Source organism: Metarhizium brunneum, chromosome 4, assembly GCF_013426205.1.
Source record: "Metarhizium brunneum chromosome 4, complete sequence".
NCBI lineage: Eukaryota > Fungi > Ascomycota > Sordariomycetes > Hypocreales > Clavicipitaceae > Metarhizium > Metarhizium brunneum.
Genome location: NC_089425.1, coordinates 71192 through 87618, shown reverse-complemented (window position 1 = coordinate 87618; position 16427 = coordinate 71192). Strand labels below are relative to the sequence as shown.

Here is a 16427-nt window from a genome sequence, read left to right as displayed (position 1 = left end):
AATTGGATCTGGATCCATCGGGCCAATCTCTGTGAAACCTCACTGCCGACCTGGGGCGCATGTACGGAGCAATTACTTTCAGTGCTGTGCTCGAATGTTTCGCCTGGGGGTTTTTGCCTCCATGTTTGGTGCGGCTTTGGCATTGATGGCATGACCAGACCGTACTCGCCCCAGCCCACCCATCGATTGCAACCAGACTCCAGCGCGCGGAGATTGAGAGGACAGAGAATCAATCCACCGGCGACCCAAGTTTTAAAGGCAGGGCGGAGCACCGTTGCCTATCCTGGGCATGGGCAAATTGAAATTGTCCTAGGGCGATCTGACCAGACCCAAGACCAACTTGACTCCAGAAGCACACATGCATCCACACTTGCACACTTTGGTACCGAGACGCGGAGGACGCGACCCTACTCGGCCCAGGACATGGTGGACTCGACCCGCGCTGGAGCCTCCCGTGGATCCGCCTTTGAGGACTTGTTGAGCGCCGTTTTTACTTCCATCCATCTTTAATCGCCTGGCGGCGTACGTTGGAGCTAGAGCCTAGCACAGACGGTAGACTCCAGGAGCGGAGGTTGCACTCGGTACTCCCTACATGTCCTCTGTGCTGCAGAAAACGCCCACCGCCTCACTGGGCCGTTGGCCTCTCGGCCATTGACCAATTGACCGTCGACCCAGACGGATGCAAGGGAACACCAGGGGGCGAGCAAGGGGGACCAGACATTACCGCACAATGCACAATGGGGGAACAAAGCATCCTCCTCCTCCCTACGACTCCATCCTCCGTGCTCAGTACCGCCGACACCTGACATCTTCCACCGCTGGCAAACACGGGGCACCAAGCCCGGCTGTTGACACCCGGCAAAGGCGTTTCTCCTGAGACGCCTTGCATATCCACCCCTTTGATCTGTCTAGTTGTGGCTCCCGGCCAAAGTCAACCGACCGGACAATGGATCTCAACGACAACGTGCCCCCTATCCCAACCCGCCACCATTTCCACGTCTCTCAGAGAGAAGCCCGCCATCTACAGCCTCGCCCTTCTCGCAACTCTCGCCGACACTCGCCCCAGCGCACCCCGCGCCCAGTCATCCCTCCGGCCTCTCCCGAGGTCATCTCCAACCTCATCACCAGCCTCGGCGCCATTTCACAACCCACCAGCAGCCACTTTGAATCGCATCCGGCCGCCATCAACTTCGCCTTGCCCACGAGTCCCGCCAGCCCCAGCTCTGGCAGCTTTGGCGTCGATTACGGTGCCTATACTCGCTCCGAGCCTGACGAACCTACCCAAGACCCCTCGTCACTCGACAACCTGGCAGCGAGTGCCCCTATTATTCGTACCTCGAAGCCGACCAGCGGATACTCGCCATTGACAGGCCCCAAGAGCCCTTCGACCCGGAGTACCAGCCGCGAGAGCGGATCTGGTCTTCGTTCATTCATTCGCGGCAACAGCGTAGCCTCGCGTCCATCCTCCCCGGCCTCTGCTACCTCCAAGAATGACGACGCCCACAGCATAGGCAACCTGTCTGTAGAACGTGGATCTGCGCCGACCCCGGAGCTGAAACACCATCGATCGCACGACAGCTGGGGGAAAAAGACCGGCCGGGGCACAAAGGGCCTGATGTACATGAGCTCCAAGGAGCGTCTCCGTGAAAGAGAATTTGAAAGAAAAAGATTGCCAAGGAGGTCCGGTAGCCAAAGCGAACCCGGCAGAGGGACCCCCAACAACACCATGACCAACAACGGGGCTCGACCAGACCCCTTTCTCGCCGAAACAGTCATCAACGAAGAGCCTGGTTCTCATAGCGACAGCCCGGGTCTGAATGAGCCAAACAAGTTGGATACCCCGCAGCCTATTCCTGCGCGAGACTCGAGCCTAAGAAAGTCACGAACCCATCAAAAACGAACGAGCGCGCGTCGGTCTAAACGAGATAGTGATACACCGGCTGCAGTAGCCATACCAGAGACTGAAGAACATGTCGCCTGTACTTTACCGCCGCCGCAGCAGCATACTCGTACGGGCTCAGGGACAGGCACCCAAGCAAAGTCTTTTTTGCTCGGTCCAGACGAACGCCCGACGTCCCCCGCGTCGTCGGCATCAAGAGCTGCCCAGCCTCTCCCCGATTTTAACATGGACGCTGTGAATTACAATGACGAGGGAGCTGCGCCCTTCTCCGCAGTCGCGCAGAGACGACGGGAAAGCCACAGCGCGGAACGCAGCAGCAGTCGATTATCTGGCCGGCTGAGTCCTGCTCCGAAGGAGGCCCTGAAAATGAAGCGCAGTAGTTCGCGTCTGAAGCCGTTGTCAGGCCCGCTTAGCCCTCGCAGTGAATCTAGAACCAGTGCGGCTGCCTCGCCCGAACCCGCGCAGCAGGCTCAGCAGCAGACCTATCCTGCCGGCTATGAACGGCCCGGATCCGCAGACTCAGTAGATGATGCTGTTGAGTCGTACCTCTGTTCTCCACGTCTGTCTCAAAAGATTCGACACCCTCAAACAGGTCGAGTTATTTCCTTCTCAGAAGTCGGCGATGCAAATGGATCAGCAGTCTTTTGCTGTGTCGGTATGGGCTTGACAAGATATATCACGGCCTTTTACGATGAGCTGGCATTGACTTTGAAACTTCGCCTCATCACACCCGACCGACCCGGAGTTGGTGATAGCGAGCCCTATACCGATGGGACAACCACTCCTTTGAGCTGGCCTGGTACGTATCCTACCCACCACTCGTGTGACAGAACAAAGATTCAATTGCTGACTGGCGCAGATGACGTTTATGCCATTTGTCAGGCGCTAAAGATTACCAAGTTTTCGATCCTTGCTCATTCAGCAGGCGCAATTTATGCTCTTGCAACGGCATTGCGAATGCCCCAGCATATCCGCGGACGAATTCATCTCTTGGCGCCATGGATTCCCCCATCCCAGATGAATGTGTTTGGTGCATCTCAAACGCTGCCCCCGACCAATGCTATCCCCACATCGCAAAAGATTTTGCGTGCTTTGCCAACACCTCTCCTGAAGGCGGCTAACAGCAGCTTCATGACGGCAACAAGTAGTTCCATTACGAGCTCTCTGCCCAAGAATCAACGCCGCGCTAAACGCAAGTCGAATACCCACGGCAAAGATGGCAACACTGGTAATCGCAATGGCATGCCAGTCAACGATGAGGAGAACCTCAACAGCACCCCCCAAGGAAAGGACAGGCCAGGAGGAGGGCAAGCGGAGAATGGGTTTGACTCTCCTAATATGAGCGAGCACATGGACCAAATTCAGCCCGTTGGGGGTCATGGCGTGAGTGGAGGCTCGGTAATGGCCGAGTCCACGCTCGATATCATGACGGACAAGGAACGGCAAATGACCTACGACACGCGCCTTACTCACGCTATTTGGGAGCTGGCCACCACGGGGGCCAATCCCGCCGTTGACCTTTTGGTGTGTCTGGAGAGAAGACACACGATTGGATTTCGCTACGTCGACATCACACGGCCCGTGGTCATTCATCACGGCAGCAGGGACACGCGTGTGCCCGTCGAAAATGTCAAATGGCTCGGCAAGACGATGCGGCGCTGCGAAGTGCGCGTCTTGGAAGGCGAAGGACACGGCTTGATGGCCAGCGCAACCGTCATGGGCTCAGTCTTGATGGAAATGAGTAAAGAGTGGGACGATTGGATGCGGTTGACGGGCGCGGATGGACGAAAAGACCGCGAGAGAGGACGGCGAGGGACGATTGTTCGCTAAGGTGCCAAGATGTTGCATCACTGGTCTTGCGTCAGAGGTCGATGAGCGCTACGACGGACTGAATCCGATTTTCATTCATTTTGTGACTGGATACCAGGTATCGCTTATCGAACGGAAGCGCGGAAAGTAATACCACGACTATGATACCCCGGTATTACTTTGCGTGCGTTGTATCAATATAAATTAGCAGACTGGAGGGGTCCATGTATAATGGGGTTGCAGAGAGGGACACATATATCTAATGAGCTTGGGCATTGCTTGGCGTAAAAAAAGACAAGAAATAGAGCCCTTTGTATTTTCTTTGGGGTGTAATTGAGACGACTGGGGTGTACTTTTGCCGCGGCTGACGTTTTGGACACCATGTGTGATTATCTGGAGAAGGTTCAAGCCTCTTTATCGATGAGCCGTAGCTCAGTTGTCAGCGGCAGTTTTTGGCGAGTCTTGGCATGATTGGCAGCGGACAGCTGTTTGTGATGGATTCGTTGATTATATTTTCCGGCACAGATGTTGTACTGCACGTTGTTCTTGCACAAGTGCCATGCCATTCTGGATTTGTCTCCATTCGTCTAGGCTAAACGTTTCTTACGGCAGGCACGATCTGTCAGCTGGCACTCCGTGTTCTTAAAAAAAAACAAAAGATAAAAAAGGAAGGCAGCTGGTTGTCAGCTGGTCAGACCAGTGGGCATAGAAGCATGGAGAATGTCTAATCCTCGCGCCAAAGTTTACCCTCCATCTTCAACACCCAGCAACTCAACCATCTGCTTCGTCGTGCGACCCCATTTGTCACATTTGAACTGTGTTCATCTACCATGTGGAAATCCATCATTATGGCCCGTGTTGCCTACGGCATTGTGATCCTAGCGTCGTGGCTTCTGCACTGGTTCGTCATATTGGAAAGGCTTTCCCTGCGGTCCCTACGTTCTTGGAATTTAAACGTGACTATGGCCCGCTTCGTGCCATACTTCTGGTTCTTATTTTCCCAGACGTTCGCAATGAGCTTGATTGTATCCAGCGAGGCATACTTGATCCTCCTGTCGATGACCCCCTAGCTGCAGAGAAGGCAATGAGGCTAAAGGAATTTATATCTAATCGCTGTACTACACATTTCAATCCCGTATGTGTTTCTTGTTCCCCTCTGCTGTCGTTGTTTCTTTCATTCTTCTGCAAGGACTGACAAGCGATTCTGCAACACAGGCGTTTGATGTGGTACAATTGTGCCTGTTTGCATTGTCGCTTCGCTATCTATTCCTCGTACCTTGGATGACCCAGGTAGCCCTCGTCTTCAGCCTTACGACTGGCATACTGTCTGTCTTCCTCGCGTTTACCTTACGACGGCATATGGACAGCCTCTTGGAGCCCTCTGATGTGAAGAAGTGGTTTGGCACACCCGCCAACAAACAGGGGACCCCCACAGACGTTGACAGGCAGGTCTGCCAAGACTCGCCTCGTAGTCTCAAGCATGAACAAGGTGGTGAAGCGACTTACGGCATGAACTGCCCGGACCGCGTGGTGAGGGCCAGGGAACCGATGAAAAGCATGCGTTGGAAGAATGTATCGTTTCATGCGGCCTTTATGATGAGAATCCCGACTATGTTATCGGTTTGGTCCTCGGGAGCATTTATTCTTGGGGTTGGAGTATACACAGTGGCCCATTGGGCCTTGAATGAGGAAGCTCCCAACTTTGACACAGCAGATTCTTCTCAAGACGGATGCAGCTCTCTGGTCTTCCTCGTTGCGTATAATGTTGCCATGGTTCTTGGTCTGCTGCTGGTCTTAGTGCCAAGCGTTCTAAAGTATGTCCAGGATGCACCAATCCGACAACTCGACAAGGGGACGAACCCAACCAAAGGCCGGTCTAAGCTAGACTTTGAAAACCGCTATGGGGACTTTGAGGAATACTTTGAAGACTCTGGAGAACTTTTCAACGACTTCAAAGAATGCTGTAGAGACTTTGAGGAAACCTTCGGCTACTTCGACAAACTCTATACAGACTTGGAAGATATCTTCTGGGGGTCGGTCGGGGAACCGGGAAGTTACGGAACACTGACAGACGAGTACTGGGATGTTCTTCTAAATAATTTGGCAGAACCTTCCGGAAATACACCTGCCCAGGAGGATACACAGACGCAAGGATCTTGTCAAGAGGAGGGTAGACAGAGGGACAATATTGCGGAGGAGGCCACACAATCGGGTGTCGAGGAGGACAGTGGCGTCAGGAGTGACTCCTCTTCACCTGAAGAAGGGCCTGCTAACTCGCAGGGACAGCCTCTCAGTTCGATATGGGGTACTCGTTTCAAACAGCCGACCCTAAAACTAATGAAGAGCAGAATGGAGCTTATGATAGATGCCGAGGAGCGAAACATCAAGCGCTTGCGACTAATGTTACTGAAGGTGAAGTTAAACAAGTATAAATGAAGCGCCGTTTCTGCTTCAGTGTGCGCCTCTGAAGGCCCATTACTTCCCCATCAGGAGTTTTTATACATGCATTGTGATACGCCACAACGCGCGGCAGTCATGCAGGTATGGCATCCTGTTCGTTATCTTCCAGCATATGATCAGTGAAATCTTATAATAGGCAAGGCATTAATCCGAGGCAGAGTACCTGAACATACATATAATCTTGAGATATCATCGCTGTCACCTTATGGACATGGCTCTTTTTGACATGTTATCCCCTATCGGCGGCCAATTGCTTGGGTTTCGAATCGCATCGCTTGCGTGACAGAAGTAAGCGTCAACAGCCACAGCATATTGCGTCGCATTTCCTGCCTTTTCCGATCGTCTTGGTATTTCGTGGAGGAAGGAAGTTTCTGTTTCATTATATATGGGTGGTTTGGAATTATATCACTAGATTACAGGCGGCCAGTGGATATTCTGGCGCACTTGTTTTATGGTGCAAATAGTCGACGTTGTAGCTTGGGGTGGATGGAATTGGCTCGGAGTGAATGAGCGCGGCGGGAAAAAGGAAGAGAAAAAAAGACTAGAAGAGAACGTAATGTCACAGTAGGTAGCTAAGTTATGAACATGCATATATTACGCCTGACCCGTTATCTCGCCGTAATGAGCGCATCTGGCGTATGTGGCCAGCGTCTATGATTCCACAGGCTAAACTCACCTTACATGCTAGCAAATGAGTACCGCTGCCGCATGCAGCATACATCTCAGGAAAGTGGGTGTTTTCTATCGGCAGCTTGACCGAAAATTTGTGTCCCAGCAGGCTGTCTCGATGTCCGCCAGTGCTGTCGGTGTACATGAGCTGTTCTTGTCCTTGGCGTCTATGGGCGTGACTGGGCTATTATCGCGAAAGGGGTGTATGAAACTGGCGAAAATTTGGCTAGAAGCCGTATCAAGACTTGAACCCATGCCATAGTGAGAATTATCGAATTTGTTATCTAGTCACAGTGAAGGTGGTTTGAAGTGGCGCGCATGCTAGCTATTGAAGTTGCGAATTAGCATCGTCAGGAGCAAATCATTTCGGGAAGCTTCCGTAGCTCAGTTGGTTAGAGCTTCGTACTAATAAACGTTAGTGATGCGGAGGCCGCAGGTTCAAGCCCTGCCGGGAGCAAAGATCGTTCCACGATGCTTTCCGAGCATTTCTTTTTTGTAACTGCTTTCATTTATTATGATTTTTTATTCCTTTTTTTTTATTTGGTCACTGACCGAATGAGTGCGTTTTATTTCTTGCACTGGACTGTCCAACAGCCAGTCCACGGGCGGGAGTGCAAAACTGGTCTTCTCAGCAGCTGCAATCATCACCGGTATTGTACAAAACTGATATTCCAGTCATTTCCTGCCGTGAATTCTTTATTTTGAAACACAATATTAAACATGCGCCGCCTGCAAACACCATCACGGCTCCTCCAAGACCCGTGTCCAGTCAAACTTCCTCCAGCCTCTTTTCCACTCATCCACACGCGCATCACCACGCACCCACCGGCCCTGCTTCTTGACAATGTGCGGCTCGGCATCGCATATCCCGCCCAGGACTTCCCTTGCAAACAAATCGCCCCTGGGCCAGCGGTCCGCATTCTCGACAATGTGCCCCAGCCCGCCGTCCAGCGAGAACCAGACGTGGAAGTAGGGCATCTCCTTGGCGATGCTCCTCCTGAAGGCCATTCTGCCCATGCCGTCACGGGCCTTGGCCGCCGTGTCAATCACCTTTTTGTGCTGCGACCACTCCTCGTCGCTGGAGAGAAAGGCCTCTTTGAAGTATGCCGGCGCCGTGGCGCCCTCTTGGTAGGGAATGGGGACGGCAACCATGGCCGCGTGCATGTGGCGATGCGGCGCGGCGGCGTTCTCGTAAAAGACGACGTCGCGCCCTTGGTCGTGGTACATGCGCGTGAGGCTCTTCATGAAGTTGCGAATCTCCTCCCACTCGTCGTCGTCGCATTCCAAAAGGTTGCCGCGGTGCGTGATGGGCACGATGACGGCGCCGCCGGGACTGATCTCGGGCTCCGTGGTGAGGGTCACAAAGACGCGCGTGCCGAGGGATATGACGGGTGCCAGGGGCGGGCGGCCCTTGTCTTCGTGGTGGCACAGGGGGCAGCTCTCCAGGATGCGGTTCATCTTTTGGAACTCGTTGACGGCCATGTTCTTGAGGTTGATCTCGCTCTTGTGCACACGTTTGGCGAGCTTTTCTGCATTCTCATCCATGTAGTCCAGGTCGTTGTCGTACTTGGCGTCCTTGGAAATGCGTTCTGCGAGACGCAGTCCTTCGCCACCTAGCTGGTTCTTGGTGCGGCGTTCTTCCCTGACCATGTCCTCGATGGACATGTCGTTGTTTTCTTCCACCAGACCCCTCTCGCGGCCGCGTTTGGTGTCGACAGCCTTGACCTCCCCTCTGGTGCCGGCCAACTGGCGGTTGTCCATTATGCCGAGGACGACGGCCTCGGGAGCATTGGGCCGGGGGCCGAGAGCTGCGGCGCGATTGTATTCCTCCTCCAGCTGTGCGGCGTTGGGGGCCCGGCGCAGCTTGGCCTTCATCATCTGGGCGCGGAGGCGGTTAAGAGATGTTTGGTCCATGGCTGCATTCCGTGACGGTTCTTCGGGTATGACAGTGCCTGAATCTGGTTCCGCGGCGGCAGCAGAGTCGTCATGTGCCCTCGACTTGTCGTGTTCTCGAGCTCGATACAGGTCTCCCATGGGCCTTTCCTTCTCCTTGTACCCTTCACCGTAGATCCTGCGCCGCTCCATTTCTTCCTTCTCTTCTCGCGCGTCATCAAAGTCTTGTAAGCTGCCGTAGCGCTCCATCGCCACGTCTTCGACTGGCCGTCCACTTGCTTCGGCAGTGGTGTACACCCCCCGCAGCTTTGTTAAGCGCCATGAAGAGCCCGAGTCGCCAAATACGTAGTCGACTTTTCTCTCGGCGGTGGGTTGCTGCATGTCAGACAGTGACGATTGTTGGTCTAGTTGGTGGATGGTTTGATTGAGTTCGCGAGAGTGGATGATTCGCTTCGGTTGCTGCGGAGGCGGCGATGGAGGCTTGCTTCTCTCTGCGCGGTGTACATGCTCGACCTCGATGGACGATGGCGCCGTCATCCATGCATCACGCACGGGAGCATCGGACGAGCCCCCGTTACTCGATGACTCCCGCCCCGTCTCTGGCCGGCGTTGCGAATGGCGTTCCCTGCTTCCGTGGCCATGGTGCCTGTGTCTCGACCGGTGCGCGTCATCGGCTTGGTCGTGAGAGTGTCGACTTCTCTTGTGCCTATGGCCGTGGTCATCTTCATGGTCTCGACGGCGGTGATGGCTGTGCTCTCCGTCTCTTTCTTTATCGTCGCGGTCGTTGTGTCGATGATGATGTCGGTGTTTGCGATGGCCTTGATGGCGGTCTCGATGCTGTTCTGCCCTTTCTGCCTTTTCGCGCTCCAGCCGTTCGGCGGCAAGAGATTTTTCAAAGTCGTCTAGGCCATCCATGGCGAAGAATTAGGCTGGACCATGGACTGGCGACGGCGCGGGAATATCCTGATGCGAGGATGTTTGCGCCAGAAGCTGAGCTGGGAGCTCCAAGTACTTGGGCAGATGGACAGAAGCCTGGTCTGCCGCCGGTGGAGCCACCAGAGAGAGTCTAGACGAATCACGACATCGGACTCGGCAGACCAGACCAGACGTCTTCCAGTTCTACATGTACAACAATGTAGTAGAATACCATATAATGTATTATATGATATAGTGTGACAGCTAGATGGCCCATCTGGTTAAAAAATAATTACTGATAAAGGTGACCAGGTTTACCAAGCGCCTAGATAGGGGCGAATTCCGGAGCCTGCTGAAACTTACAAGGTTAACTCTGAAAGTGTGATATGCGTTAATGATCTATTTGACCAACTGATGCCTTATTAATAGGGTGGTTGTGAAGAAACCTGCTAAGCGCGGCTGGCCCCAGGGCATGTTTATAGAGATATCCGGTGCCACACGGACATGGCCCAATATTTAAGGTTACACATAAAGTCCCTCACCAACTTCTTGTATTTAAAGACGCCTTTGGCCAACAAGGCCTTGAGGAAAACCAAGGACCTTTGATACCAAAGACTGTTATTGGATGAATGGAGCTATTTGCTCCAAGCCCCCTTGAGCCCTTTTCACATCCCGTTCGTCCAGGACAGGAAAATGTAGCAACCCTCAAGTTCAACCCCAAATGCGCATGTGCAGGGGTGAATAAAGGGCATCAAGTTCAAGCGCACGGGTTGTGTCCTCGCCATTGCCGACGCCAGTCGTACGGCTTCACCCGGTGCAGCCATCATGCAAAGCAATTTGGCAACCTGTGGTGTGTTCCCGGGCCCAGGAGGGTGAAGCTACTGATGCATGACTTGGCTCCTTGAGGCCGCATATGTCCTGGTACACAATTTAACTCTACTGAAGAGGCAGGGTACAAACTGCAATATAAAAAGACCTAGGTGGAGGCATGAGGCAGCGGTTATAATGTATAACAAGTACAGCTTGCTGCTTGATATTCAAGGTTACCTCTACTCCGTACTCCGTACAGCACATGCATCGAGGGCGGCCCGTGACGGTGCCTCGTCTCATGTAAACTTGACACATCTCATGATAACATGGCGCATGATACAAAAACTTGATAAAAATATGATACTTGGCGAATTTGAGTTTTGATAATATATAAATGACTCGCTATTGCCACATATAATAAGTGCATTAACAAATATATTGGATTATTAGGCGTAGCGTGAGTCATGCTTGTGTGCATCATCTAGCAGTGTAGTAACGTCACCGGTCGCACAAGTTAAATCATTCAATACTTTAATCCGAGTCAGTATACGGAGTACGGAGTAGTCTCCAGCTCTATGGTTTCATATTTACAAGTTTATGCCTTGCTGCCAGCTCAAATGAGAGGCCTTCCGACAACGCAGCCCGTATACACGCGTCGTGTACCGCTTCCAAGGCATCGAATGCTCCAGTATAGTACCAGTATAGTCTGAGGGTATGAATCTGGGCAACATGCTAGTCAGTTCGATTTATGCATGTGCAATTACGTGACCCTTGGAAACGCAGCTCTCAACACAATACGCCGCCGTATATAAATAACAAGCCTTGCCCCTATCTTGTTATTGACATTTGAATCACGCCGTATCCTGCCAACTTGGTTTCTTTTAAAAGCCAAAAAAAAAAAAGCCTTTTTACACTACCTACTGACTATGAAGTACTCTATTACTCTCGGTTCTACTTTTATTGCCGCCGCTCTCGCGGGACCTGTTTGGACGCCACCGACAAGAGATTGTCCGGGGGTCGGTTCAGTCGAACTATTCACGCGTTTTCGAGACATGCAAGACGAGTTCTGTGGAGGCGAAAGCAAATTTGGTATACCAGAGTCCTCATGCAAGCTCGAGGTTCGTCGTTGTGTCGAGGGCATCAAGCGCGTATGCTCAGTCGACGATGGCGCTAGTCAATTGGAAAAGTGCATGGACGATAAGAAGAATACCCATGATGAACTTGGATAGTCGGGAGCTGGGAAAACTGTGGTAGTGGCGGGAAGCCCAAGGATACCGGTGACAAGGGCTCGTTATGAGGGCTCGGAACGTAAAGGTTCAATTCAATAATAATCTCGCAGGATGTCAAAGGGCCTGAGTTGCTGAGAGGAAGGAAGGGAAAGGTCCGTTATATACACATGAAAGGAACGCCCGGGCACGTGTTCAAGCCGTGTAACCAATAAGTCCCGTATCGGTGAAGCCCCTTTGTTGGGCTTCACGATCTGTTGGGCCTTTTTCGTGTAACAATGCCGATGGCATCGCATTCGATGATGCCGCCCTCCCTCCCACCAATTTCGTCATGGACAAGGCTCCCTCTGGTTTCGAGAAGGAATAAAGTCCCCCTGCCTCCTTCGGGATAGTCTGGTTTCAAGAGGGATTATATTCTATAGACTGGGTACTTGACAAGCGTCAAGGTTGGGGCTATTTAGCCATTTGCTATAGTAAAGGCGGAATATATCAAAGGTGGATTATCCAAAGACCGGTTCAAAGAGAAGGGCAACGGTGAAATACTGCCACCAATAATATAGGCTACCGATGTGCTATACAGTCAAGTACTATGAACAAACAATATAGCGCGACTGTATCGAGACGGCCATGACCGACCGACGTTGCTTACCCATACAATTATAGCCACGACGCAAGCAATAAATGCAGCGAATAGTGCCGAAGCTCTTCTTTGTTTGGAGTAAATTACTAGATGCCATATTGTCACGGAAATGGCCTGTTACACAAGGGCCACGATCACGGGACCAAAACCAGAGCATCAAACCGTCTTGCCAGGATTGTTTCCGTCCCGCTTGGGTCTTGATTCGGATGGCATCGGTGTCGGCGTGCCTGAAGGCGTCGTCCCTTGGTTATGGAAACGTTGCGCATTCGTGAACCGTCGACAGCTACCTCTACATGCGGATTCGCACCCTTGGTCTAGCAACCGCTCTGCAAGAGGGAAACACCTCCGCCAAATAGCATATGGAATAGGCGTTTCAGAAAATTATTCTGAGTCGTCAACTCAATTCATCAAAGCATCACGAGCAAACAGTTGTTCAGGGAAGTGCGCGTCGTAACGTCCCGCTTCCGCGAATATGTAGAGTGGCAGAGCATGCTGCCAGTTCATCCACATAATCTTGTATTTTGTCGGCGTTGTTGTCGAGGAACAGCTCGAACACCCCCTTAGAAGTTTGCAACATGTACGAGGCGTGGATATGCCTGTTGCACGTCTTCACTGGTTCCGCCTCTTTGCTCCTCTTCACAGTCATTTTTCTTGGTCGCGCGCTCTTGTACACCGCACCACTCAGGCGAAACGGCCGTATGGGAAGCCGGATTTAGCGGTTGTGCACTCATCAAGTCTTTTCGAAACAACTTCACGTGTTCATTGTAGAGCCGTTTCCCTTGGTCAGTGAGTTTTGGAGGCCAGACCATTATGGCTAGAACACCCGTATCAACAGTGACTGTCGACTTTATATTTGCATACTGCGACGTTGCCAGTTCTAGCTGCTTGCCATTATCATCCCGTATGCACACTGAATTTCTCGACAACACGGTTATTCTTACGCACCGACCCATAGGGTTAATGCAATTCAGAAGTAGTGCGTACTGATACCGGACATGTTGCTTCTGGTTAATGAGAAGTCGCAGTCGTCCGAATCGCTCGATCCAGCCACCCGGGGAACTAGGATTGGCTCTTCAGAAACCAGACAACCTGTGCACAGTCAGGATTGGCGGGCTTTGCCGCTTAAACCACCACGGCGGCGTTAAACCACCCGCCCTGTCACGGGACGCAAGGTTTGGCCGTGCTGGTTTCCAGTAGTGTGCTGCCAACGCTGGCGTCTGCGCTGGAGCCCTTGCCCGGTTTCAGAGCCAGGGCTGACGAGTTTATCGTTCCTGATGTTGCTTTTGTGTTCCCCAGCTCCAGAGGTCCATCCAGAAGCTCGCTCTCCAGACGGGCAGTGTGCGACTGAAGGCAATCTGCTTCTACTGCCCAATAGCCGTCGTTATCAATAGATTGTCGGTGTTCGTCAGTGTCAATGTCTTGTCGTTTTAGGAGAGCTTCCACGCCGACACAGATGTTCCGCCATCGTTCCGCCTCAGGTCTGTCCTTTTGCGATTGTCGTAGGTAGGCTTCCAGCAAATTTAAAGCCTCTACTTGCCAGTAATCTTTGTCAGATATAGTGTGGCGCGCGCCATAAACGAATGCGGCATCGAGATTGTAAGCTGCCAGCTCGGCTGCCCATTTGTTGGATTGTGCCATCTCCGTTGGGAAGTTGATCTCAGGGGTGAGCTGTCGGAGTCTATTATCGAGTTCGTTTACGTCCAACTAGGGCAGAGGAAACCCAGGGGGCGGTGTATTCATTGTACGTGATGCGTCGCGCGGGTTTTGCAGCGTTTGTGTCGAGATGTTTCTTGGCGAATGTTGCGTGATGCACATGCGTTGTCTCGTAGAAATCAGTGAACACGGGCCATCACGTGTCCGCGTCAATCCCTTTTGACCTAAAAGCACAGCGTAACCTGTTGCCTGACAGCACAAAATACGGAGTAGACTGACGAGTACAATGCCATCTGGCATATATCAGAAGAGGGTGTCTTTATACTACTCAAGTATGTTTAATAAGGCGGCTATCTATCGGCTTACTGGATTAAAGTCGAAGCTCAACCGACAGCGAATAGCATCGCGACAAGGCAGCCGCAAATGCGGTCATTATTTTGCCTCTAGAGTGGCGCGTCGCAGGGCCTAGAGCGCCGGTTTACCTTTAAACCATGAATGCCAGCAGAGCCGCTTTCATAAACACTTGTCGTGACTGAAAACGGTGCCTCAAAGCGATGCAATGTTCCCCACTTTTAAGACACGTCCTTGCCGTGAAATATAGAGGAGAAAACGCCAACGTCATACCGTCCACCGAGTACCAGTTGACCCGTTGGCAACATTGAACCAAGAGCTCCCAGGTGCCAGCTTTAACTTTAGCCTCGGATTATCCTTCAAACGCCGTCTAGTCTGGTGGAACCGCCAACGTTTGAACCCCGCACCGGTCTCTCTAGCTCCGGGGTAGGGACGCGGATATTTATGGATTGATGTCGGATGTCGAGTTGGGTGCGCAACCCGCGACCGAGCAACTAACCAGGCAGTAGTTGCACCATCTCACTTTGATCACAGCTACCATGGCAGGCGGACCGTCTTTGGCTTCCTCGGGAGCAATTCTAATCCTGGCCATCTTTGCGGCCTTCCTTTATACCGCCGAGCTGCCGCGCGCCAAGGTCGTGCTCGGCTTCGGACGCAAGCAAAGCAGCACCGTCGTCGCAAACGCCAACGACTTCCACACCATCCCCGACACCGTCCACTGCGAGGACCTTCACTACCACGAGCCCAGCCGTCTCATCTTTACTGCCTGCGAAGGCGTCGAGGCCACCCGGTATGCCTGGTTTCCCGCCCTGGGCCACTTCGACGACCCCAACGTGGGCCTCAAGGCCCAGGGCAGCATCGAGGTCATTGATCCCAGTGTCAGTATACACCCTCTCCCGAGCTTGGTCACGGCGACTATACGTGTTGTATTGACGCTCGTCCGCGCAGACAATGAAGGCAAAGAAGCTCAAGTTCACCAACTTCAACGGGCCGTTTGTGACGCATGGCATTGACGTCATCGACGATCCCGACAAGCCCAAGGGCAAGGCCGTCTACCTCTTCGCCGTCAACCATCTGCCGAATCCCGCCTTCGCCGAAGACGCCAGCGAACCCAAGGCGCGCTCCATCGTCGAAGTCTTCTACTACGACATTGGCAGCGATTCCGTCGAGCACGTCCGCTCCGTGTGGCACCCGCTCATCACCACGCCCAACGACATTGTCGCCGTGTCGCCAACCTCGTTTTTCGTCACAAACGACCACTTCTACCGAGACGGCATCAAGCGCGAGATCGAGACGCTCTACTTTGGCGCCAAGTGGTCCAACACAATCTTCGTCGAGTTCACCGAGCTCACCGACGGCTCCTTCCGTGACAGCGACGTCGAGGTCAAGGCCTCGGTCGCGCTCGACGGCGTCCACAACAACAACGGCCTGGGCCACGGCCGGACGCCGTCCGAGGTTCTGGTCGTCAGCTGCGCCAGCGGCAGGCTGCACATTGCCGACGTCGTCTCACCCAAGAGCGACGGGGAATCGCCCAGGATTGCCATCCGGCAGTCTGTCGCCTTCGATTCCACCCTGGACAATCCCAGCTGGTTCCGTGACCCGTATGCCAACTCGACGTACGATGCGAGCGGCCTCGTCGTCGCTGGTCTGCCAAGAGCCGTCGACTTGGCGAAGAACCAACACAATCCTCGGGGCACGGACGGCGCCATAGTGTGGAAGGCTACGCCTTCTCGTGACGAGACGGCCGGCAACGAGGAGTCGTGGGTGAACCGGCTTCTGTTCGAGGACGACTCGACGCGCATCCGGACGGCGAGCGCTGCCGTTCTCGTTGCCATTGATCCGGCGAAAGAGAAGGGCGAGCGCAAGGCTTGGTTATTTGTGACGGGCTTCATTTCAACAAACGTGGTCGCGGCCAAGGTGGCTTTGTGAAGGGGGGTCATGAAGGGACATCTGGACTCCTTCATTGCAACGCCTATCAAGTATGATATTTTTGGGTCAAAACTGTTCAAGGAATGTAGAGGAACTACACACTCACTGTTAGACGCTGCGGCGTCGTAGATACGAGACATGAATGGGATTTTTATTTCTTTCCTTACCCTCT

The 16427-nt window shown here is 53.0% G+C and overlaps 5 protein-coding genes and 1 non-coding gene across 6 annotated transcripts; 3 read left to right on the top strand and 3 right to left on the bottom strand.

The window, feature by feature from the left end:
* Window positions 1–946: 946 nt before the first annotated feature.
* G6M90_00g067000 (uncharacterized protein) lies at window positions 947–3730 on the top strand (the record flags this gene model as incomplete). Its single annotated transcript, XM_014684080.1, has 2 exons — window positions 947–2699; window positions 2760–3730. 2 exons carry the CDS (start codon window positions 947–949, stop codon window positions 3728–3730), a joined length of 2724 nt encoding a protein of 907 aa, XP_014539566.1.
* An 827-nt stretch (window positions 3731–4557) lies between these two features.
* On the top strand, window positions 4558–6145 carry G6M90_00g066990 (uncharacterized protein; the record flags this gene model as incomplete). Its single annotated transcript, XM_014684079.2, has 3 exons — window positions 4558–4648; window positions 4714–4844; window positions 4925–6145. 3 exons carry the CDS (start codon window positions 4558–4560, stop codon window positions 6143–6145), a joined length of 1443 nt encoding a protein of 480 aa, XP_014539565.2.
* A 1066-nt stretch (window positions 6146–7211) lies between these two features.
* G6M90_tRNA00000089 lies at window positions 7212–7295 on the bottom strand. Its single transcript has one exon. It is a non-coding gene; the product is annotated as a tRNA-Ile (tRNA).
* Window positions 7296–7579: 284 nt separating this feature from the next.
* On the bottom strand, window positions 7580–9646 carry cwf19 (Pre-mRNA-splicing factor cwf19; the record flags this gene model as incomplete). The annotated part of the gene is made up of 1 exon (XM_014684078.1): window positions 7580–9646. The coding sequence occupies one exon, from the start codon at window positions 9644–9646 to the stop codon at window positions 7580–7582; it is 2067 nt and encodes a 688-aa protein (XP_014539564.1).
* Window positions 9647–13480: 3834 nt separating this feature from the next.
* Window positions 13481–13960, bottom strand: G6M90_00g066970 (uncharacterized protein; the record flags this gene model as incomplete). Its single annotated transcript, XM_014684077.1, has 1 exon — window positions 13481–13960. The coding sequence occupies one exon, from the start codon at window positions 13958–13960 to the stop codon at window positions 13481–13483; it is 480 nt and encodes a 159-aa protein (XP_014539563.1).
* A 905-nt stretch (window positions 13961–14865) lies between these two features.
* Window positions 14866–16255, top strand: PON2_1 (Serum paraoxonase/arylesterase 2; the record flags this gene model as incomplete). The annotated part of the gene is made up of 2 exons (XM_014684076.1): window positions 14866–15204; window positions 15275–16255. 2 exons carry the CDS (start codon window positions 14866–14868, stop codon window positions 16253–16255), a joined length of 1320 nt encoding a protein of 439 aa, XP_014539562.1.
* Between the last annotated feature and the right edge of the window lie 172 nt (window positions 16256–16427).